The 22,435-nt window shown below is 54.1% G+C and overlaps 2 protein-coding genes across 3 annotated transcripts in view; one reads left to right on the top strand and one right to left on the bottom strand.

The window, feature by feature from the left end:
• Window positions 1-1,001, bottom strand: part of COL4A1 (collagen type IV alpha 1 chain) — a 141,885-nt gene extending 140,884 nt beyond the window's left edge. Inside the window, 1 exon segment of the mRNA XM_027590257.2 lies at window positions 780-1,001. Within this exon segment, the coding sequence (XP_027446058.2) occupies window positions 780-863 (84 nt within the window). The 5' untranslated portion in view covers window positions 864-1,001.
• Window positions 50-22,435, top strand: part of COL4A2 (collagen type IV alpha 2 chain) — a 168,285-nt gene continuing 145,899 nt past the window's right edge. Inside the window, exons 1-3 of one of the 2 annotated variants that reach the window (XM_035726798.1) lie at window positions 50-429; window positions 1,671-1,758; window positions 1,877-1,931. In XM_035726798.1, the coding sequence (XP_035582691.1) occupies window positions 1,715-1,758; window positions 1,877-1,931 (99 nt within the window). In that variant the 5' untranslated portion in view covers window positions 50-429; window positions 1,671-1,714. Of the gene's footprint in view, window positions 430-1,218; window positions 1,361-1,670; window positions 1,759-1,876; window positions 1,932-22,435 lie in introns of those variants that run through there. The other variant, XM_035726797.1, reaches the window with a different exon arrangement.

Below are 22,435 nucleotides of genomic sequence, written 5' to 3'. Positions count from 1 at the left end.
CAGCTCCCAGATCCTTTCCGGGCAAGCACACAGCCCGAGGAAATGAAAACTAGGAAAACAATTGGTGCTTAGAACAATAAGATGGAGTTTCATTTTGGTTTCACACTCAAATATGATGTAGTTATAATTTTTTAATGTACATTAATAAAAGGCAACGAGTCGAGTTTGGTTAACTTTTTAAAACTGCACTACACAAGAGCCCCACTTCTGTTCTCGAGCGTGCTTCAGCCACAGAAAAGTCGTGGGAAAGCGAAGATACAGCTGTTTCCAGACAAACGGCCCACAACTGTTCAGCATCAACCAGCAGTCGCCCAAGAACGGGAGAAACACGCCCAGAGCGACTCCCGGGCACGAGTGTGGGGCTCTGAGCAGCGTGGGGCGCGCGTACCCACCCCGCCTGCCCCCGGCCCACCCGGGCGCCCAGGGCAGGTGAGGGCGCCGGGCCGCTGAGGCCCCCGCGGTGCGAGTTCAAATCCCGCAGACTCCCGGGCCCCCTCGCCCCGCACGGCGCGCATCAACCTCGGCTCCGCTTGCCCAGGGCCCTGAGAAGTCCTCTACCTCGCCCCTACCCAGCCCACAACAAAGGAGGCTCCCTAACGGATGCGCGAATGCAGCCCACAGGGGTCACTGGCGGGGACCCGCTCGGAGAGGGCACCTGGCCGTGCCACGCGCGACCCCCGAGGGGCGGGCGGGCGGCTCGGCCCGGGGACAAAGGGGCCGCGCGGGGCGCCCGGGACGCAGGGCGGGACGCCGGGGGAGCGGAGCCGGCCGGGACTCACCTTCGCCGCGGCCCGGCTGCGCTCCTCGTGGAGCAGGAGGGCGGCGGGCAGCAGAAGCAGCCAGACGCCCAGCCGGGGCCCCATGGTGGCGCGCCCGGGGCGGCAGGGGCCGGAGGGGATCGGCGGGGGCCGGCGGCCGGCGCTCGGGGGGCCGCAGCGGGCGGCTCACTCGCGGAGGGCCGGGGCGCTAGCGCTGCGCACCGTCCCGGGCGCGGCGGCTCGCGGCGGAGACCTGAGCGCGGCCCGGCGAGCTCCCCAATTTGTTGGCGCTGCCCCCTCCCCTCGGCGGCGCGCGGGTGGCGTCTCAAAGGGGAGGACCCTGCGGCGCGGGTAAGAGGCGGCGGGAGCGCGCGGCCCGGGGATTGGGGCCGCCGCGCGCCGGGACGCCAGGGCTCCGCGCTCCGCACTCACCCTCAGCCGCCGCGCGACCCCGCGCCCCCGCGCTCGCCCACCGGGCGGAGCACCGAGGACCCAGGCCGGCACCCAGGGGCCCGCGAGGGCGACCGCGCTGCCTGCGTGCCGCGGGCGGGCGCTCCTGGAGCGGCGGATGCGCGCGGACAGCCCCGGACGCCGGGCCCGAGGTGAGGGCGACCCCCGGGGACGCCGAGACCCGGGCCGGGGCTGGGACTTGGGGCGCCCTGCGCAGGCAGGGGCTGTGCGCACTTCTACTGAAGGGGAGGGGGGGCACCGAGCGGCCGCGGCTGAGCGGCGCCGAGCGGGGCCTAAGTGGAAGGCTCCCCCTTCTTCTGTCTGTACCCGGGGCGGCTCTCTGTCACCCTTGCAGGGGTGCGGGGGCGCATCCCGCTTTCCCGCGTCTCGCGGAAGGTGGCCCGCGGCGAAGATGCTCCCGCCCCGGCCCCTGCTAAGCCCGCTTTGTCTCTCGCCCTCCAGGCTAGGAGGGAGCGCGCGGAGCCCGGAGCGGCCGGATCAGGAGCATGGACAGACACCAGTGCTCGGCGTCCAGCCCTGCCCTGCGGCGGTAAGCGACTTTCTGCCGCGTCCCGGTGGGTCCTGCGCGAGGGGGCCCTCGCGTGTAACTAAAAACTGCCAGGCCGAGGCTACCCGCTCATGGCGCTCTCCTTCCCTCTCTCATGCAGGTGCCTGCTGCTGGGGGCTGTGACAGTGGGGCTCCTGGCCCAGAGCGTCCTGGCGGTAAGTCCTGGGTCCCGTTCAAGGGCTCTGACTCGTGCGCGAGAGAGTGGAAGGGACACCTTGTGGCCTTGCCGGAAGGCAGCTCGTGCGTGCTCACCTGAGCGTGCGTGTGTGTGTGTGCGTGTGTGTGCGTGCCTGTGCGCGCGTGTGTGCGCGCGGCCCTGACCCAGCCCGGGTTCTGAGAGCGCTGGCTTTCCCCAGAGAACGTCTCAAGTTTGCCTTCCCTTGGGTTCCCCACTTCAGTCCTGTGTGTTGCAGGCGCTCGCCCTCCCACGAGAGCCAATAATTTGAAACATAGCCTGCGGCGTCCTCTCCTAAACTAGAGCAAATCCCTGGCTTCCTCGAGGGAAGACTCTCAGTCCCATGGTGGATGAGGCGCCAGGGTACGGAGAAGAAACATGTTTGTGGCACTGGGAAGCTGGTGTCTAGGTACCATCCTTGGCAGAGAGTTTTCTGGTGCTTTTAAACGAGAGGCTTTGGGGGAATGGGCGGGGCTAGGAGGAGAGTAACCCTACAGTGTACTTTGTTTTAACCCATGGGAGTGAACAATGGCAGAAACCCTGCGTTTTCCCCCCAAGTCTTAGCCAGGGTTGGGGGGTGCTAAGGTGCATTCAGGGCTGCGCTGCAGTGTTGTCCTGGCACTTGGGATGGCACTGTGGGATTTTGTAAATTGTGTTTAAATAGTTGGAGCCACTTTCATTGAGCTTGACGGAATAAGGCTGAAAAGCTACCGGTTTGGCTGTCCCTTGGTTGTGGACACAAGTTTAAACTGGGACCAAAAACGGAGGGAACATAGTGTGTTCGCCACCCCACCCGCCTGCACTCTGACGGAATACCTGTTTTCCCAGGTGGTTCTCGTGGGTTCCCTGTGACCATGGGAAGCTGGTTTAGTTGAAATTCTGTTATTTTCATTGCTCTGTCCTCGTGTCAGACAAACAAGGATTTTAAAGGCAGGGAGTGAAAAAGAGCTTACTCTAGCTTGGAAGGACCTTTAGCCTCCCTTTTCTGCTTTCTGCTCCAGTTCAGGGCCCAGACTGGGAAGGCAGAAGGAGTGCATAGATTTTCTTTCTTTCTTTTTTTTTTTTTTTTAAGATTTTATTTATTTGACAGAGAGAAAGGAAACACAAGCAGGGGGAGTGGGAAAGGGAGAAGCAGGCTTCCTGGGGAGCAGGGAGCCCGATGCGGGGCTCCATCCCAGCACCCTAGGACCACGACCTGAGCCAAAGGCAGCCGCTTAACGACTGAGCCACCCAGGCGCCCTGGAGTGCATAGACTTTCACCAGAACATGGCAGGCCAAAGTTTTCTCAAAGCTCGGGTCTGACTCTCCTTTGCACATGTGCTGATTTAAGAAGACGAAAGCCCGCGTGCTGCCACCCCTGAGTCTCGTGGTCCTTAGGTGCACTCGACATACAGGAGGTGGCCCGGAGCTATGAGTTAGAGCAGCACAGAGACTGTCAGAGGAGGAGGAGGGTAGACAAGACGGCTCTGGGGCGTGCTGAGTGTGTGTGCACTGGATGTGCTGTCGGCTCTGGGGCGTGCTGAGTGTGTGTGCACTGGATGTGCTGTCGGCTCTGGGGCGTGCTGAGTGTGTGTGCACTGGATGTGCTGTCGGCTCTGGGGCGTGCTGAGTGTGTGTGCACTGGATGTGCTGTCGGCTCTGGGGCGTGCTGAGTGTGTGTGCACTGGATGTGCTGTCTCCACACCCCTCCGGCCCTAGAGCCATTTCTGTAATCCCCTATTTTCCTTCCTGGGGATGGTGAAAGTCTAGTGAATTTTATCTGGGACTGATCCTAAAACTGGTGGAAAGGGCTTGGGGTCAGAAGACCGGGGTCCTAAACCAAGCTCTGCCCTGGTCTCGCAAATCCTGAATCCCAGTTTCCACACCTAGAACAGGAAAGAGAACATCCCCCTGCTTGTTACGGAGCCAGGCGGCTACCGCTGTGCCTTCCTTCCAAAACCTCTTCCATGCTCAGCCTCACCTGAGTCTCTGCTCTCTGCCTCTTGGGTGGGACTGAGAGCATTTATGGTCTGACATTGCTTCTCAGAGGCTCGCCCTGGACCCCCACACCCACCTGGGGAGGCTGGTTAGAACTTCAGACCTCTGCTCTGAATCTAGATGATCTTCTTCTTTTTTCTTCTCCGAATCTAGATCTTCTGATCAGACTCTCTGGGGTAGAGGCTGGGAGTCTGCATTCTACTTGACATGAAAGTTGGAACCACTGAATTAGAGTATTGGGTTGGGAGGCAATTGGAGTCACTTGCCATTTTGAGTCATTTTACTGGAGGCATAGGGATGTATATTCTTCAACAGAGACACAATTTGTTATATTCAACAGTGGATCTTTTGCTTTTTAACTTCTTATTGACCCCTGGCATTAAGAGCTATTACTCATGAAATAATGCCTGATCCTCAGCTATGTCCATTGAGAAATCTCTTATTTATCACAAGTTCATCTCCTCCCCTATTTGTCTGCCATGCTCGAGAACCCTGTCTCATTGCCCATGTGTGCCAAGGACTCATCCCCAGGGGTAGGTCAAGTAAGTAAAAAGGGCTGCCCATTGGAGTTTGAAGGGCTCCTGTAGCAGAAGCAGCCGAAAATGATTATTGAAAAGAGTAGACAATTATTTTTTTAAAGGCTTTATTTATAAGTAATCTCTACACCCAACTCGGGGCTTGAGCTCACAACTCTGAGGTCAAGAGTCGCTCATTCCACCAACTGAGCCAGCCAGGCACCCCCCCCCTTTTTTTTTCAGAGAGAGAGTAGGCAATTATTCTATGAATACTTCCTATGTGCCAATCGGTGTGCATCCAGGCCTTGTGGGAAACACATCTACCTGAGTGGGTAACTATAGTTACCCCCATTTTGCAGATGAGAAAACAAGAGGCACACGGTGTTTAGATAGCTTGCTCATGGTCTCTCTCTTTGTAAGTGCAGATGTGGGATTTGAACCCAACCCCTGCCCACTAAGTTACCCAGGATCATACTGTAAGTCAGTGGTGAGGACGCTCCCGAGTTTCAGGGTTTGAGTCTTCTGGTTCTGCTTTCTCTTTGCTCTTGACCGTGACTAACAGAGTAAAGCCCGCACAGTGGTTTCTGGAAAGGGAAATACCCTTCTTCCTCCTCTGCTGCTCTGCTCTGAAGAACAGGAGCCCAGAGCAAGGTTGAAGCGATGTGATCGGATGTCCAGAGGGAGGGAAGGAAGCAGAAATCCCACTGGCCAGCCTGAGGTCCGGGCCCAATGTGGGCACGCATGCCCTGCTGTTCATGTTGCCCTTCCTGAAGGTGCCAGGACACCGAGCACTTATATAGATGGCCCACCCTACAAGGCTGCGCAGCACAGGCATCGCCAGGCTGGACTCTGAAAGCAGGCGCCCTAGGACCACGATGATCTGCTGCCTAGCACTGGCGTTCACCAAACCCCTCTGTCCTGGGCACCCGCCAACAATGGGCACGTGGGCAGGGCCATGAGCCTCCAGAGCTGGGGCTGTCCGATGACTAGAGCTGGCCGGGAGCAAGGCACCAGGCATCTGCTGGGCGTGTGTGAGGGAAGGCTCCTGAGGCAGAGCCTCCATGGAGACTTGAACACTCTCACTGTAGCCAGGGCAGAGCATTGTTGCTTATCTCAAGAGATGGGGCAGCAGCCTTGAAGATCTAAGAGACCAGTCTGTGTGACTCTGGAAGGAAGAGAATTCCGGAGAACAAAGACCGTCCCTCAGATCAAACACGCTGTGGGCTGGGCTGACCTCACGACCTCAGCTGGGGGAACTGGCCACACACCCGCGATGCTCACAGGTATTAGGGTGCAGCCAGGAGACCTGGACGTGCAGGTGCCGTGCACCCCAGGAGATGCTGGGCTCTACGCTGCCTGCAGCTGGGCCCAGCCAGGCTCCAGGCCCTAGAAAATTCGCCTGATGCTCCTACAAGCAGCCACACCTTTCCCTCCCCCTAGCAAAAAAAAGGGAGGGGGGCAATATATTGTGAGGTTTTCTCTTCTCCTTTTGGTTTGTTGATCAGTTGCAAAGAATGTGTAGTACTAAGATGCTGCAGTGCTCTCTGTAGGAATCCATGAGACCACTTCTCTCCCTTGTTTCCCGGAGCATTAGTGCTGTTGTCCAAAATCGGGGCCCGTAGGAAGAGGGGAGATATCATAGGGTTCCTCCTCTGTTAGTGGAAGAACAGGCATGACGCATGTACCCAGCTCTCTGGAGGCCAGTAAAGCGAACCTCCCTAGGTGGCCCGTATGACTTTGCCACAGTCAGTAAGACAAGAAGTTTGTCAGAGCATCGCAGAACTAAACGTGGCCGCAAAGGATGGACAGAGGGGACAGAGCCCTTGCACTGCCCTTGGGAATGTTTGGAGCCAGAGAGAGAGGGAAAAAGTGAAAAGTTCTAGAAGAGAAAACAAAGGCTTTGCTAAAAGAGTGAAAATCAAAAGATTGTCTTTCTGGAGAGAGGATTGAAAAATGGGTGACTAGCTTCCATTAATAGACACAGTTCAAGGGAAAAGCAGAGGTGTGGCGTACATGTACCTTCACTGCTGCATTTGATGATGACGTAGAGGCTGCCGTGACGCAGAGGGCGGTTTGGGAGCATCCTGCTCTTTTACGCTAAGAAAGAGTGTCTTCGGGTAGAGAGCTTCAGTGAAAGGTCTGGGATTGGCCTCTCGCTGCGTGTGCTGGGGTCGGGGGGTGCCGTCACCGCTGAGGAGGGTGGCGGGTGACTTCCGGAACCCCGGCCTGGCTGATTTCGGCTCGTACACCAGGCCGTCTGTGCAGGGGCTGGGGGCCTCTGGGGCCGTGGACGACACAGTCGTCTGGGGGGCAACAAAGCCCTCCCACCCCCAGCCTGGCTCCTCACTGGCTGTTTGACCCCAGGGCAAGTCACCGACCGCCTTGGTTCTGAGACATAGGGAAGGGGACACGTCGGGTCGTATGGTACCGGTGCAGGGGTGCTCCGGACGGTCAGCACGCCCACCCCCGCCGCAGGCCCACCCCCGTGCGGGGAGCCGGCCCCCACCCTTCCCAGCTGTGACACGGGGATGGGAGTGCTTTTCCGGGGAAGCATGTGCACTGCTCCAGGATGTGACTTAAAAATAAATATGCTGCATTAGGCTTTTTAGCTTCAGGGTGTGAGAAGCTTCTGGAATCCACGAATGGTACTTAATCAGCTGAGATGAGAACAGGCAGGTGATTTGGTGGTTACCTCTTGCCACTGTCCTGGTGGCTGTCCCCTCAGCTAATGGGACTCTTCTGGGTCAGATAAAAGCCTAATTGACTCCCCAACCTTGATGTCAGTGGCTTCCCTGGGCATCCGTGATTTCTCTTTCGGTTATCTGTGAATGAAAGAGGGGGTATCTAGCCTTAGGGGGACCCCGCAAGTTTCTCCAGTCAGGGAGTGAACCTCAAAGGAAGCCCACGCCCCTGGGCACTCTGTGGCCTCCCGCTAGCTCTGCCCTGCCCACCGGAGGGGCCCTCATGTTGGGGTCTCCCCACCTCGCAGTGCCCCAGGGCTCCTGGCATACCCGGGTGTTCTCTTAGACTGTGCTCTACTGCCGGGAGTGAGGCTGCCTTTGAAGCGACGAGTTCTCCTGTAAATCCCGCTCCTCTAAGTGCAAGGTGGTCTCCTGGATTGGATCCTGGAAGAGAGAAAGAACATTCGTGGAAAAACTGACAAAATTCTGATAGAGTCCGTAGTGGATTAGTGGACCCGTGTGAGTTTCTGGTTTTGACAGAATGCACCGAGGTTCTATAAGATGTTGACCTAGCGTCATCATTCTGGGTGAAGGGCATACAGGGACCCTCTACACCAGCTGTGCAGCTTTCCTGAAAAACTACATTATTTCCAAGCAAACATCCACTCTTGGAAGCCCCGGACCAGCCCCATTAGGTGCACGTGAACCAGGCAGGTGAGTGGGAGAGAAAGCTGAGAAGCCGCTAGTCTCCCACTAGTGAGCAGCAGAGTTGGTCAGCAAGAGTGAAATGTTCCATCTTTTCTCTCATGGGCTGAGTGGCAAAGGGCACTTCTGTGTACTTGGAAATATAGCAGAGGTGACCCCTGCCTGGCCAAAGAGCTTCTGTTCCTAACTCGTGTGGAGTGCTTTATGAAAACAGGAGAGGAAAGGCATCCTGATGGACTTCCCAGAGCTCAGACTGTTATAGGGGTGCAGGAAGAGCTTCCCTCTCCTTGACCGCCTGACTGGGGAGGAAGCCCTGCCACCTCTTTCCAGACCTTGTGGTGGCGTGACAGGTGTGCGTGATGGTGTGGCTTTCAGAAAGACATTCAGCGTGGCTTGCTCACACGCTCGCCCTTCCTGATGTGTCAGGCCAGCCTCCATAGGGCCCTGGGAGAGAGCACCACCGCCTCCTTCTATGCCTAGAAGACCCTGTGGATGGCAGGGAGAGGAAGGTGCACTAGCTGGGCCATCCAGGGTCCTGGAGCCCCCTCTCCGCGTGCTCCCGGCACTGCCACAGGCCCCGTGGTGGAGTTTGGAGGGCCACGGGCCACATCTCCAAATGGCTACAACTTCCACTCCAGCTGTGGGCTGGGGAGAAGGGCCAGGAACAAGATGGCCAGTGGCCGACACCTCACACATTTGCCTCTCTCACCCCTTGTGTAGGAACAGAGCAGGCCCTGGCCAGTAGCTTCTTACACACCCTGTCTCCTCACTGCAGCCCACAGCCGCATCCACAGGGGACACCCTGCCCCCTTGCCTGTCGGAGCGCCCAGGAGGCGGAGGCCAGAAGGCCGGTGCCTGGCCGGAGCCTCTGTCCCTTGGGATTGAGACCCATTTCAGAGTCCAATCAAAGTGCCCTCTCAGCCTGCCAGGACTTCACGTTATCATTAGATATTGATGATTTTAATTAAGCCCTCGTTCCTAACACGTATAGACATTAAACGCTGGTCATCCGCCCATCCTCCGCACCTTTGCCGCTCCCACGGTCCAGAGTTTAGGGCGTGTTTCATCTCCTGTCTGGGATTTGCACACCAGCACCCGGTCTCTGCCCCCCGCACTGGGACTCAGGCGGCCCTCCGGGGCGTCGGCTCCAGCAACGAGGGAGATGGAGTTAGCCGAAAGTATCCAGACAGATCTTGTGGATGAGGAATACGGTCATGGAACAACTAGTAAAAGATTAAAGGATAGCTTTTCTCACTGGGTTTTGTGGGGGGGTTTTTTGTTTCATTTTTTCCCAATTAAATGCCCCCCCAAAGAGCCGGCCGTGCCTGCTGGTAGAGGAAGTGTCGATGTGTCTATGAAAGATTTGCATTTTTTCCTAGGAATGGTTTCAGCCTCACCCATAAAATTCCTATTTTGCTGCTTTTGCCCAGTTCCATGATCTCCCACGTGGGGACTACAGAAGAATGTGTGTTACAGAATTCCACGGACTCATTTTCTGGGACCTGGTAGAAATTACGTAACAATGTGTTTTTCTGCATGCTGAGCACTTTTGGGTATGTGACTGTCTTTGTGGAGTAACGTGGGTGCGTGAGGACAGAGGACAGCTCCCTGGGGCACCTCCAAGGCCCCGGCCTGTCCATCAGGAGAGATGGTGATCAGCGGTGCCCGGGGCAATCACCGCATGGTGCCGTCGGGAGGGAGGGATCTTGTGGGGTCTCCTGGAATCAACGTCAGAAGGAGTGACCCCTGAAGGTGCCTCTAGAGTTCCAGAATCCCCCAGAACAACTAAAATATCGTAAGGGAGAAACAGCAACTCCCACCTGCTGATCCCAGGGGCGCCGGGAACTGAGCTAAGCCACCAGCACACATTACCTGCTAAGTGCCCACCACGCTGCGATCACCCCACTTTACAGGTGTGCAGACTGAGGCACACACAGGTTAGGGTACTTGTTACGGCCAATAAGGAAGTTGGAAGTGAAACTCGAGACTTGGTTATTCCAAAACCTCTGCTCTTAACCACTGTACCAGGCTGACAGACCCACAGAATATGAACGCATGTTCAAAATACATAGAGTGTGGGGTACGTAAAATATGCATATGCGTATTATGTGTATGTTATTTATCTCTATGGGGTATGGATGGGTGATGGATGTAGGTGGCAGCTAGACAGACGTAGATTGATGATAGACTGATAGATGGATGATGGCTGTAGACAGAGATAGATTGTAGAGAAAGAGAGAGATGGATAATAAGTAGATAAACAGGTGGATAGACAGTGGGTAGAGACAGGCAGGCAGACAGGTGATAGTTGGAGAGATTACAGGGAGACATCAAGATGAGAGAGAAACAGAACATAGGGCTTACAGGCGCAACACAGACACGCGGCCTTGAATGCCCCTGGCTCCTTTCTCCACAAGGGCTGCAGGGGCCGAGGAAGGGAGTGTCAGGCGGGCGTGTTCTTTTTAGGGGCCGTCCGCAGAGAGGCCGGCCTGTGCGCGTCGGTGACAGAGTGGCTCGTGGACTCTGAGAAACAAAGTGTGGACGGGCTGCTCTCAGTTCAGGCCCCCACACGATGACCCAGGAAGGCCCGAGTGGGCAGTGGGGAGCCCCATCCACAGACGGAGCTCCTGGAAACCTTCTCCAGGTCCTTTTTGAAATCCCAGGCCGTGGAGGTGTATGGATGGCAGCTTCGTGAAGTGGGGACACACAAGCGAGCCGGTGTTATTTTGAGCAGATGAAGAGGCTGTTAGAAAAGCATTAGTCCTAACTTGGGGAAAGGTTTACTGAAACGGCCTGGGGAGTAAGAGACCTTCCGCAGATGAGCTGTGCAGGAGCCCCCGTGGACCGCGGTGGAATGATGACACAGTCCATTTGTCCTGGGCCAACAGGGAGGCAGGTGTGGTCTGTCCCACACAATGGGAGCATCTGGGTTCGCGGCCCAGGACCAGGAGGTCACTTCCCCTCTCTGCGCCCCCTTTCTTCGTGGGTACAACAGGAATGCCAGTAACCGTGTTGCAAGTTCATGGTGACATGGTTTTTGTGAAATTCCTTCACTAAATGAACACGTTCGCTTCTCCCGAGCGTAGTTCTATAGATGAATCCTCCCCAGAGCTCGGGTCTGGGTCCCACAGCGAGACTGGCGGGAGCAGGTCGGGCTGTTCTGAGCGCATGTGTGTGTGTCTGGGGGGTAGGGGTTGTCCAACTAGCTGACTGAGTTTTTGAAGTTGACTCTGCCACCTGGGATCATCTGTGCTTAGAGAGCGACCTGCAGAAGCTCAGCATGGGAGACCGCGTCGTGTACCCCTTTGACTAGTAGATTCTACCATACGTCAGATTCATATGGGATTGTGTTGAAGCCCCACTCAAGCCTCAGAGCCACACTCTGTTCCACAGAACATGGAAGAAAGGGCGGGACTGTGATGTGGGTTTTCAGGGAGTGTGAGGCCAGGTGGGTCTCAGGTTCGAAATGGGCTTTTGCTACTTCCTGGCTGCATGACTTCTGACAAGCTGCTTAGCTTTTAAGCTTTAGTTGCATCTCTAAAACTGGAATAAAAATCGTTCTGCCTCATAAGTGTGCTCTGAGGAAAAAAAGAAGAAATTGCACATAAAGATTGTAGCAACCTTAGCCTTGTAGGGCTTAATAAGTCAATGGCTACTTGGTTTTAGGATTTTTTTTTTTAATTAAATATGGGTCTTCATCCTCAAAACATAAAAACTTGAAGCCACAGAGAGAAAAAGTTCAAGTGTAAGCAGAATTTGGGGAGAGAACAGCTCTCACAGGCCTTGCTGTCCCACAGGGCGCTCTCTGTGCGGCCTTCACGGCAGGGGACGAGGCCTTGCCCAGCCCTCAGGCTGGGGCAGCGGGGAGCCGGGCCCGGACGCCAGGCCTGTGTGGCTCTGGCCCGCGGGAGGTATCGTGGGGAACGAGGTGCGCGTCTTCTGCGCTGAGACCCCACCATCTTCACACACGCTGAGAGGGAGCAGCTGTGACCCCAGGAAGTGAGCTGTGGACACCTCGGGGGGCCACAGGCGAGACAGACGTAGGAGCATCTGTGCCTTTGGACAGTTGTCTCCATTTTGTTGGGTTGGAGAAATATCTGCAAAGAAAAGAATTTAAATTTTATTTAACTTTAGGTCAAGGTGTCACTAAATTATTTCCAGAACAAATGGAAAGAACTTATAAACAAAGAACAGTTTGTTCAAATAATTCTGAGACCGCGTATAATTTCACAAAGCAGGAAAACTCAAGAGATTTTGGTTTGGCAAAGCGGCATAGAAAATGCACAGTAGAATCTGAGCATAGGATTTCTTTCTTGGAAGAGCAGAAAGACCCCCCTGCCGTGTCCTAGCAGGACATTGGCCGTCCTCACTTGTCTGCTTATGGCTGCGTCGTCAGGGTGGACAGGACACACAGACCAACCTGTTTCCTCCTCAGGCCCAGGTGCAGAAGGCCAGGGGGTGGAAGGTTCGAGCTGGGAATTCCAGGGAGGAAAACCACCTCCTTCCCTTTCTTCCTTACTTGGTCATTGTCCTAACTGTAACAACGGTGCCGGTTACAATGTAGCACCAAATTGGGCTGAGATCCTCTCCTTCCTATGTAAAAACCACCTTCGCTTCCTGCTTATTCCTCCCAGGTTACAAGCCCCCCTCACCCAATCCACCAAGACAATCTTAGCTCAGACAGGATTTCCTTCATCTTAGTCACCAGCTTTTATGGTCCAGCCTCCCCTTCCCGTTGCAAAACAAGGAGTATTAACAGCAGAGTCTGAAATGATTTGTCAGTCTTAGGCCAGTATGTGTAGACATCAGTTTCTGTGCGTGCTGACCAACCCCAAGACGCCAAGAGGTTGGAAAAATAAACGTTCCTCATTGGGTCACTTGCTACAGTGAGTCTTCAGCTACCAGCCTTGGCTGTCCTAACCTTGCAAAAGGGCAAACACATTCATTTTCATCGCATTTCTAAAAATCTGCGAAATTTAAACAAAAAAGATAGTTGTAGCAAACATCATTCATGTTTTAAAAGGAAGGCTCGTAAATGCGCACATTTCCTGCTGGTAACGGGTCTGGTTCCCACCATCATGTAAAACACGCCCTCAAGGCATGACATGAAGCATTTCCTGGGGCTTTGAAGGAGAATGCAGGCCTCGTATTGTCCCAGATGATTCCGGGGGGGAACCACCCAGCTCAGTTATAGGAACGATGCCTGTAGTTGTCCGATCCGCTCTTGATTAGAATGGAACCTCGCCCGAGTCACTGACTGGGCCCTGGCTGCCTGCACAGGGCACAACGTGGGCGCAGAACAAGCAACTTGGCCCCTGTTCTGAGTGCCTGCGCTGGCTCCCTGTCTCTCCCAGCACTGGCGGTAGTAGTAGTAACAGCAGTAGTAACAGTAGTAGTGGCAGTAGTGCTCGTGGTGGTATTAGTACCAGTGGTGGTAACAGTAGTAGTGGTATTAGTACCAGTGATGGTAGCAGTAGTGATAGTAGTACTAGTGGCAATAGTACCAGTGGTAGTAACAGTAGTAATAGCAGTAGTATTAGTGGCTGTGTGTACCACTAGTACCACTGGTGGTAACAGTAGTGGCAGTAGTACTAGTGGTGGCAGTCCTAGTAGTAGTAACAGTAGTAGTGGCAGTAGTACTAATGGCGGTGCTACTAGTGGTGGCAGTAGTAGTTGTGGTAGTAACAGTAGTAGTGGCAGTAGTGCTCGTGGTGGTATTAGTACCAGTGGTGGTAACAGTAGTAGTGGTATTAGTACCAGTGATGGTAGCAGTAGTGATAGTAGTACTAGTGGCAATAGTACCAGTGGTAGTAACAGTAGTAATAGCAGTAGTATTGGTGGCTGTGTGTACCACTAGTACCATTGGTGGTAACAGTAGTGGCAGTAGTACTAGTGGTGGCAGTCCTAGTAGTAGTAACAGTAGTAGTGGCAGTAGTACTAATGGCGGTGCTACTAGTGGTGGCAGTAGTAGTTGTGGTAGTAACAGTAGTAGTGGCAGTAGTATTGGTGGCTGTGTGTACCACTAGTACCACTGGTGGTAACAGTAGTGGCAGTAGTACTAGTGGTGGCAGTCCTAGTAGTAGTAACAGTAGTAGTGGTAGTAGTACTAGTGGCGGTGCTACTAGTGGTGGCAGTAGTAGTTGTGGTAGTAACAGTAGTAGTGGCAGTAGTACTCGTGGCAGCGGTAGTACCAGTGGTAATGGTGATAGTATTAGCGGCAGCAGTAGCAGTGGCGGTAACAGTAGTGCTAGTGGCAGTAGTACTAGTGGTGGTAGTAATACCAGTGGTAACGGTGATAGTATTAGCGGCAGCAGTAGCAGTGGCGGTAACAGTAGTGCTTGTGGCAGTAGTACTCGTGGTGGTAGTAATACCAGTGGTAACGGTGATAGTATTAGCGGCAGCAGTAGCAGTGGCGGTAACAGTAGTGCTAGTGGCAGTAGTACTCGTGGTGGTAGTAATACCAGTGGTAACGGTGATAGTATTAGCGGCAGCAGTAGCAGTGGCGGTAACAGTAGTGCTAGTGGCAGTAGTGCTAGTGGCAGTAGTACTCGTGGCAGCGGTAGTACCAGTGGTAACGGTGATAGTATTAGCGGCAGCAGTAGCAGTGGCGGTAACAGTAGTGCTAGTGGCAGTAGTACTAGCGGTGGTAGTAATACCAGTGGTAACGGTGATAGTATTAGCGGCAGCAGTAGCAGTGGCGGTAACAGTAGTGCTAGTGGCAGTAGTACTAGTGGTGGTAGTAATACCAGTGGTAACGGTGATAGTATTAGCGGCAGCAGTAGCAGTGGCGGTAACAGTAGTAGTGGCAGTAGTACTCGTGGCAGCGGTAGTACCAGTGGTAACGGTGATAGTATTAGCGGCAGCAGTAGCAGTGGCGGTAACAGTAGTGCTTGTGGCAGTAGTACTCGTGGTGGTAGTAATACCAGTGGTAACGGTGATAGTATTAGCGGCAGCAGTAGCAGTGGCGGTAACAGTAGTGCTAGTGGCAGTAGTACTCGTGGTGGTAGTAATACCAGTGGTAACGGTGATAGTATTAGCGGCAGCAGTAGCAGTGGCGGTAACAGTAGTAGTGGCAGTAGTACTCGTGGCAGCGGTAGTACCAGTGGTAACGGTGATAGTATTAGCGGCAGCAGTAGCAGTGGCGGTAACAGTAGTGCTAGTGGCAGTAGTACTAATGGCGGTGCTACTAGTGGTGGCAGTAGTAGTTGTGGTAGTAACAATAGTAGTGGCAGTAGTACCAGTGGCAGTAGTACTAGTGGCAGTAGTACTAGTGGTGGTAGTAATACCAGTGGTAGTACTACTAGCAGTAGCAGCAAACTGTTCTACTTTTCCATTGAATTGTTCTTGCCAGGAGATGAGAGACAAATATTTTCCTCTCCCCGTTCACATCAGTGGAGTCCCATCAAGGGAGAGAAGGAGTAACACTTATCTTTATAGAGTCTAATTTACTTTTTCATCCCTGTTCCACAATTTCTCCACCGAGACCCTGTGCTCTTCTAGATAAAACTTTGCTCAGAGTGGGTCTACCATCAGTTATCTGCAGGCACAATTTGCCTCTGGTTTCCCGTGAAAGCCTGGCAGAGCATTATGTTACGTACAGCCTCCATACTCTGAGTGAGCTGCTCTGGGCTGGGGCCAGACCTCGAAGTTTCCACCTCTGGATTAAGCAGCAGTTGTCAGCCTGGGCTGGGGAATGTTCCAGAATGCTAGAACCCATCCCCTGGGACATTGGGATTTATACAAGGCCCTAAGAAGACTCTAAAGGAATTTCAAAGCCCATGCAGAGACTGACTTTGCCCTTTAAGACCAAGACGATTTGCTCTGCTCACCAGAGGTTCGGGTACTCCGATCCTGGCTCTCCACCGGCTGAAGGCAGCCCCCATCCTGGAGATGTCCCACCCGGCATGAGGCACAGCCCTGGTCCCCCACCTGATGAGTCCAATTCACGCTTCATCTGACCTGTAATTTGGGGGTGATTTCTTCACTCTCCAACCAGAGTGATTTGTTATCTGCTTCTCACCTGATTGGAATTCAGTGTACCAGAAATGACTCACTTGACTACAGAGGGGGAGGATGTAAGATTAGTCAGGCTCCTGATTTTTCTTAAATCCAGAAACTCCTGATTTTTCTTAAATCCAGAAATTCCTTACCTAAGATGTAAAAGCAGATAAGAACAGTGTTGCCTCCTGTCTAGAAGTTCTAGAACAAGGAATGCATGGACAACGCTGATACTTCAAGTAACTGGAGAGTTTGGTTCTCCTGGAGCAAAATCTAACCTGGGAGCCATCTGCTTCTGTTTGTAGAAAAACAGGAAAGCAAAACCAGAGCAGCGTCTTAAAGGAAAATACATCTATTTAGAAGAAGCTTTATGTATATTCCATTCGTATTTAAAAGTGCCTCTTTCTCCTCTTTGCAGTACCGTTAGCAAAATCTTTCTTCTTCTGGTTCTTGAGTTAAGGACAAAAGAGTGTTTATTCAGGGAACATTTCTGCCTTTGTGGTGGTTTTTCTTCCTCATTGGATTTAATTAACTAAAGCCTGTAAGAATAAACATGGGGGAAAAAAGGCAGACTTCATAAGGTTTTTCTTAATTGCTCACATTAAAAAAATTATTTTTCATCTTTATTCTTTCTAAGCATTTCATATGTTAAAAATTAGGTGAATTTCCCGAAATAAAAAATAAGATCTTGACACCCGATTCCCACATCACCCGTGTTACAAACGTAGTGTTTGCAGACTAACCATCTGAGAACCGTCTTGCTCGTCACCTCGGCTCTCTCGTGTGCATAGTGCAAACCTGTGTGGGTTCTTTCGTACTCTTCACTGTTTTAACTGTGGTAAAATACACAGAACATAACATTGACTGTCTCCACCATTTTCCAGCGGACAGTCGGGGGTATTCAGCGCTTTCTGGTGCTGCGCAGCCTTCCCCACCATCCGCTTCCGGAACCTTCTCCTCCCCGCCGAGGCTGTGTCCCCATTCACCAGTAAGTCCCCGTCTCCCTGCCCAGCCCCCGGGGAGCTCCACTCTCCGGGTCTCGGAGTTGAGTTCGCCTGTGTCCGGGGCCTCCTGGGAGTGTGGCGTCACACAACCTTTACCCTTCTGCATCCGGCTCGTCTCACTGAGCGTGTCATGTCCTCATGGTTCGTCCACGGCGTCGCCTGAGTCAGAGCGTCCTCCCTACGTGAGCCTCAGTAATACTCCCAGTACACTTTAACTGACTCTTTTAAAGCTCAGTTTCGTTCTCCTGGTTGGTAGGTTCCAGTGGTTGATGTGTCAGGGTCAGAGGAAGTGACTCAGAGCTAGAAACAAAGGGGCGAGCGGGCCGGCTGGCCTCAGGGCTCCGGCACCCCCATCTCCCAGACGTGATCTTGCCACGTGGCCTGCCTGGCTCCCTGGTGGCCCCTCTCCTCCAGGTGTGTGTCTGGCTCTGACAGAGCGGGTTTCAGGGCCGTCCTGGCTTGGGTTTCCTTTGCGACAAGCATGGATGTGCAGGTGCCATGCTCACACATGAGGCCTGGCCCGGACCGCAGCTGAGGGCGTCGCAGACCCCCTGTGGCTGCGGCACGGGGTTCCCCCGGGGCTGCACGGGGTTCCTCAGGAAGGAAACAGAGCCTGTCGAGACAAGGGACGAAGGCCGGCCGAGAGCTGGGAGGGGGCCCAGGAGGAGCTTCTGGGAGCCTCCACAGGGCAAGGGGCAGGCCATCACACGCCACCTAGACTAAGGTCTCGCCCGTGGGTTCCCCAGATGGTCGGTGCTGTGCTCTCTCTCCACGCAGGGCTGGGTCCAGACGTGGTAGGTGCGGGAGACCCCAGGGAAAGGGGAGATGGTGAGCCTAAATCACTCTTCCTTATGTCCGCCTCGGGTCACCGTGCGGGACTGCAGGCTCCCCGACGGTTCGGAACGCACATCCTCCCCAGCACAGGACCCGCACAGACGTGCTTGAGGACTGTATTGGATAAACGGGGCATTTGACCGTTCTGTAGGAAGGCTGAAGATACGTAAGCTTTCTAAACAAAGGAGGCTGGCAACGTGACCACAGGGCTCCCCGGCCACCCAGGGCAGGTCAGCCAAGTGGGAGGGATGAGACCCAGAGACAGATGTAAAGAAGGGCAGCGTTTCTGTCCCCTTCCCAGCGTTTCTGTCTGTCCCAGCCCGAGCTCCCCTGTTCTGCACCGCTGCCTCCGTTATAGAGAAGGTGTCGACCCTGTGACACCTGTGGCCAGCCACTGGGGTCCATGGTGGGAGTGGGGCCACGTGCTTGAGAGTTCAAGGGCCTCTAGCCACATCACTAGGTAAGCCCTAAAGACGGAAGGGTCTGAGGCTTGCTGGCTGCTCTGGGCTTCCCAATCCTGGACCCTCTGGTTGGGGAGCTGTCAGCAGGCCATGACCCGATGCCCCAGAGGAGGGGAGGGTCCCAGCGGCAGCCACCTGACCAGAGATGGCACCAGACATTGGGATGACGGTGCCTGGCAATCATTTCGCGGTGTGCTTTTTTCTTTTTAAGTGTAGTAGGGCCGAGGATGTACCTTTAGCTAATCCTCCCTCCCCTGCCACGGTGAGGCATGGGATGCAGATGAGGGCGTGTCAGAGGGGCCGCGGGGCCAGCCAAGGGTCCCTGTCACAGCCACGGAAGGCGGGCAAAGACAGCTCCCAGGGGTCTCTCTGCCGGCTGCCACGGAGCTGGTGAGGGGAGGGCACACGGAGGTGCACTTTGGAAATCCTGAAGGAAAGAGGCCTTCGTCTTCCTCCCTGAATCTGGGCGTGGTCCCATGAGCCCCGTGAGGACAGGGCCCAGACCATGGGCATGCCGACCCTCCCCGGCCCAGGGCAGGGTTGAGCGAGGCAGCTGGGCTCTCACCCAAGGACAGACAGGCGGAAGAAAGTGGGTGAGACAGGAGTCCTGGTCAGAAGGGACACTAAGTGTTTGGGGAACTTTTTGTTCAGAATCATGGCACAAATCATTAGGTTCGGTGCCAAAGGCACATCCCTCAGAAACAGGCGGCTGAGGTCAACTGACAGGGAGTTCCTCTCCCGTTGGCTTCCCTGGATTCAATCACTGTATAAAAAGCTACTGGGGTGGACAGACGTTGGCTTTATCTGCAGAGTCAAGCTAATGAAAAATATGCTTCCACTGCAAAACCGAGGGCCAGCCTGCTTCATGGCATGGAGTTTCTTTTTCTTGAGCTTCAGACCCCAAGGGAGGTCAGGCATGTGGCCAATGAGTGCCCTGTGGGCTGAGGTGAACTTGCTCTTCAGGGCAGAAGAGCTTGGCCAGTGGCCTCCTTTATGCTTCCAGAAACTTGGCTTCATGGTCCACCAAGGGTAAGAATGCAGAACGTGGACCAGTGACCAAACCATATGGTCCAATGGAATGGTCGGGGGCCATCGTTCAAAGGCCCTCACTTACGAGCCAAAGTCACGAGTCCCTCCCTGCTGGGCCCATGACAGTGTGGTAGCGGAGGGGAAGGGGACTTGCCCACGAGGTCACTTTCTCCTATAAATGCTGATTCCAAACAAGGAGTCCAGCAGAAGGTGACTCCTCGCCGGGTGCACCAGAGAGGATATGTGACCCAGCTCCTCAATCCTGGCTGGATCCGAAGAACCGGGCCAGAGTACTGTGTGCAGACTCCGAATTGGACCCAGCAGATTCGGACCCAGCGGGTCTAACCCACTCCCAGCTGGTCCCCGGACCAGGGGTCCTGGAAGATGTCTCTAGAGCCTTGTGATTCTGCCTTCCCTTTGAGTAGTGGCTTCTTAACAACCACTAGAATGATAACTGGGGCGTGCTTAGCCCCAATATGCCATGCCCAACTTCTGAAATGTCTAAGAAACACACGACACTCACTTGCTTGTGCCGGCAAGTTTGGAAAATCATGGATTGGAGAAAAATCCCTTTCATCTGCTGTTCTCCGGAAGGGTTAAGGAATTTCACTCTTTGCAGAGCATTTTATCTCCTGACCTGTGGGCTCAAAGCCTCTGCAGTCATGCCCTGCCTGAGAGCAAGTCTGACCCTGAGCCTTGCAAACTGCCTGTGGGAGGGGAGGGCAGGAAAGGGGTATCCTGGCCCATTTTGTGAAAACACACCCATCTCCAGAAAAGCAGGTCTTCTGAGTCCCACCAGCCTTGGCCCATCATTTGAAAGTTTAACCAAAGTTGTACATAGTGATCAGAAACCAACTCATTCCAGAAGAGCTGTTTAGAGACTGTTGTTGGAAACAGAAAACAACACTGCTGCTTCATGGAGAGTTTACTTGAAGCCTGTTTCCTTTTGAAATGAAGCTGAAAGCATAACCCACCCCACCCCACCCCTGCCCCGTTATCTTTCTAGATTGTCAAAGGCAGTTCTGCTTCTCATGGAGTGACACTTGATTTTCCCCAGCGATGGTCAGTCATGCATTTGACTGTCTTTAGTTAAAGCATCTTTTAAACGGAGTCCTCCGGAAAATTCCATGGAAGACAACCACATATTAGAGAGAAAAACAAAGATTAAGTAGGCAGACATCTCGTGTAAATGTCTACAGGGGAAATCATTTTGGAAGATTAGGGAGTCGAGGTAGAGAACACTTGCTTGGGACGATGACCAAGGCAAGGCAGGCACGTGATGCTCCCTCCCACAGGCATCACTGTCCCGGCGCACCTGTCTTTCCTCTCCTTCAGACCCCTTGCTCCTGTAGGCTGCCCTCTCTCCTGCAAGGCACAGAGCTCGTCCTTTGGTGTGTGTGTGGTGAGGGAAGAAGAACATTCTGAAGGCATCTGTCCGAAAACTTCATCTTAGATCATTTGCTTTGAACTCAGATTGCATCTGCCCCTCACTTGAGGTAAGGACCGTGACCTCAGAGTCCGGCACACGTGCTACAGGTGGGGCTCCATCAGTCATGAACCATGACCTTGAGCAAGATCTTTGGTTTCTAGAGGCCTTGGTTTCCTTCTCTGTGAGATGAGTTCATAATTCTCCCTCGGCTGGTTGCTAAGAGAACCAAATTCGATAGCTCAGGTAGAGCACCGGACCTGTGCCACACGGGGCGGACACGCCTGCAGGTGCTGTGCGTCCTCCACACTCAGTCACCACTTGAACTTGAGCGTGTCCCCTCCTTGCGCCTCTCCCTGGTATCAGCCCGCCCTGCCGGGCCCCTGCACCCCTGCGTCGTGGAGCCCTGCCTGGAAATTCCAGAAGGTTTTCAGTGTACAGGTGACACCTTCTGTGTCTCTTCCTTCGGTGTACTGCAGGCCACAGGCTGCTGGTGGCCGTCGGTCATTGGGGTCTCCACCGAGCCCGCTGCCTCCTCAGAGATTCTTACTGCGCTGGGTCGACCCCGGTGGTCCACAGGCAGCTCCTGGTTCCTCCTCTCCTCCTGTTTGTCAGCTTGTTAATGGCAACGTGAGAATAATACTGTCGTAGCTCGGGTGGTGAGTTACCTGCTCAAAAATCCATGAAACGCATTGTCGCAGATGGCAACTCCTAAGCCACCGGGAAAACTCGACCAGTGTGTGACCAGAGACTCTCGACCATGGAGAGCTACTGAGCTTGGATTCAGGGTGAATCCTTGCGCGGTGTATACCACCCCTGCCTGCCCCCAGAAGTCTGCAGCTGCATGCGCGTCACGCCTTGTAGTGTCTTGGTTCAGAAGCCCCTGCCCCATTCCCCCTGCACACATCCACCCCTACCCCACATGCCCTGCTCTCCCAGCCTCGGTCGCCCTCATTCCAGAGGACCCCGTTTCAGCCACGTCTGTGGCTTGCCATCAGGAGGGCTCCCGGCCGTCCATGCTGTGGCTCCCAGCTGTGCTTGGGTCAGCTCATGTCCCTCCAACCGCCTGGCTTGCTGCCCTGCTCAGAGCCGCACCCACCCCGGGGCTCAGCACATATCGAAGACAGACTTCTCCCCACATCGCTGACCACGGTGAATTCCAGCCAGAAACCACTCTGCTACATCACACTGCCACCCAGCCACCCGTCCCCGCACGCCCACATCCAGCTCAAGGTCAGTCTGAGCCTGCCTTTGACATCCGATGCTTGTCATTAAAAGAGGAGGAACGGAGACTGCTTCAGAGTGGCCCCCTGAAACAGCCCCGGATGACTGTTAAGCGCGTGTCTTTTCACGCTGGAGAGCTGGTGATGGGGTGTCGGATGGAGAACAGGGAGTCCAGCTTGAAGTGGCTGGCTCGGGCTGCTCGTGGATTCGCGTCCTTGCTGTGGGTGTCACCCAGACACTGAGACCCTCCCAGCAGAGACGCGGCTCCTGCGGGGACCCACGCCCGGCTAATTTTGTTTTCAAAGTTAGTTGAGGCGCTTGTTTCAAGTGAAGTTTTAGTGCTTGGCTATCATCTTTTTTAAAATCACCCTTTAAAACAAAATTGTGACCAGAAACAGCTTTTCTTGGTCACATGCACCACATGATTAACTTCCCAGAGACCTAGTGAAGTCTAAATGGATTTTTATAATATTTTCCTGAATTTTTATGTGTGGGACAGAGTCAGTATTTTAAATGATTATAAGGTGACAATAGAACTATAAAGGATAAATCGTGTACTGTAAACCCCCTTGATCTATAATATTAATTATAACTTTGTCGTCAAGTAAACCCTGGGCCAGAAGGAGTCTT

Source organism: Zalophus californianus, chromosome 3 (assembly GCF_009762305.2).
Source record: "Zalophus californianus isolate mZalCal1 chromosome 3, mZalCal1.pri.v2, whole genome shotgun sequence".
In the NCBI taxonomy this organism is placed as follows: domain Eukaryota; kingdom Metazoa; phylum Chordata; class Mammalia; order Carnivora; family Otariidae; genus Zalophus; species Zalophus californianus.
Note: the sequence above shows the minus strand (reverse complement) of the source record. Positions and strands in the feature narration are given on the sequence as shown.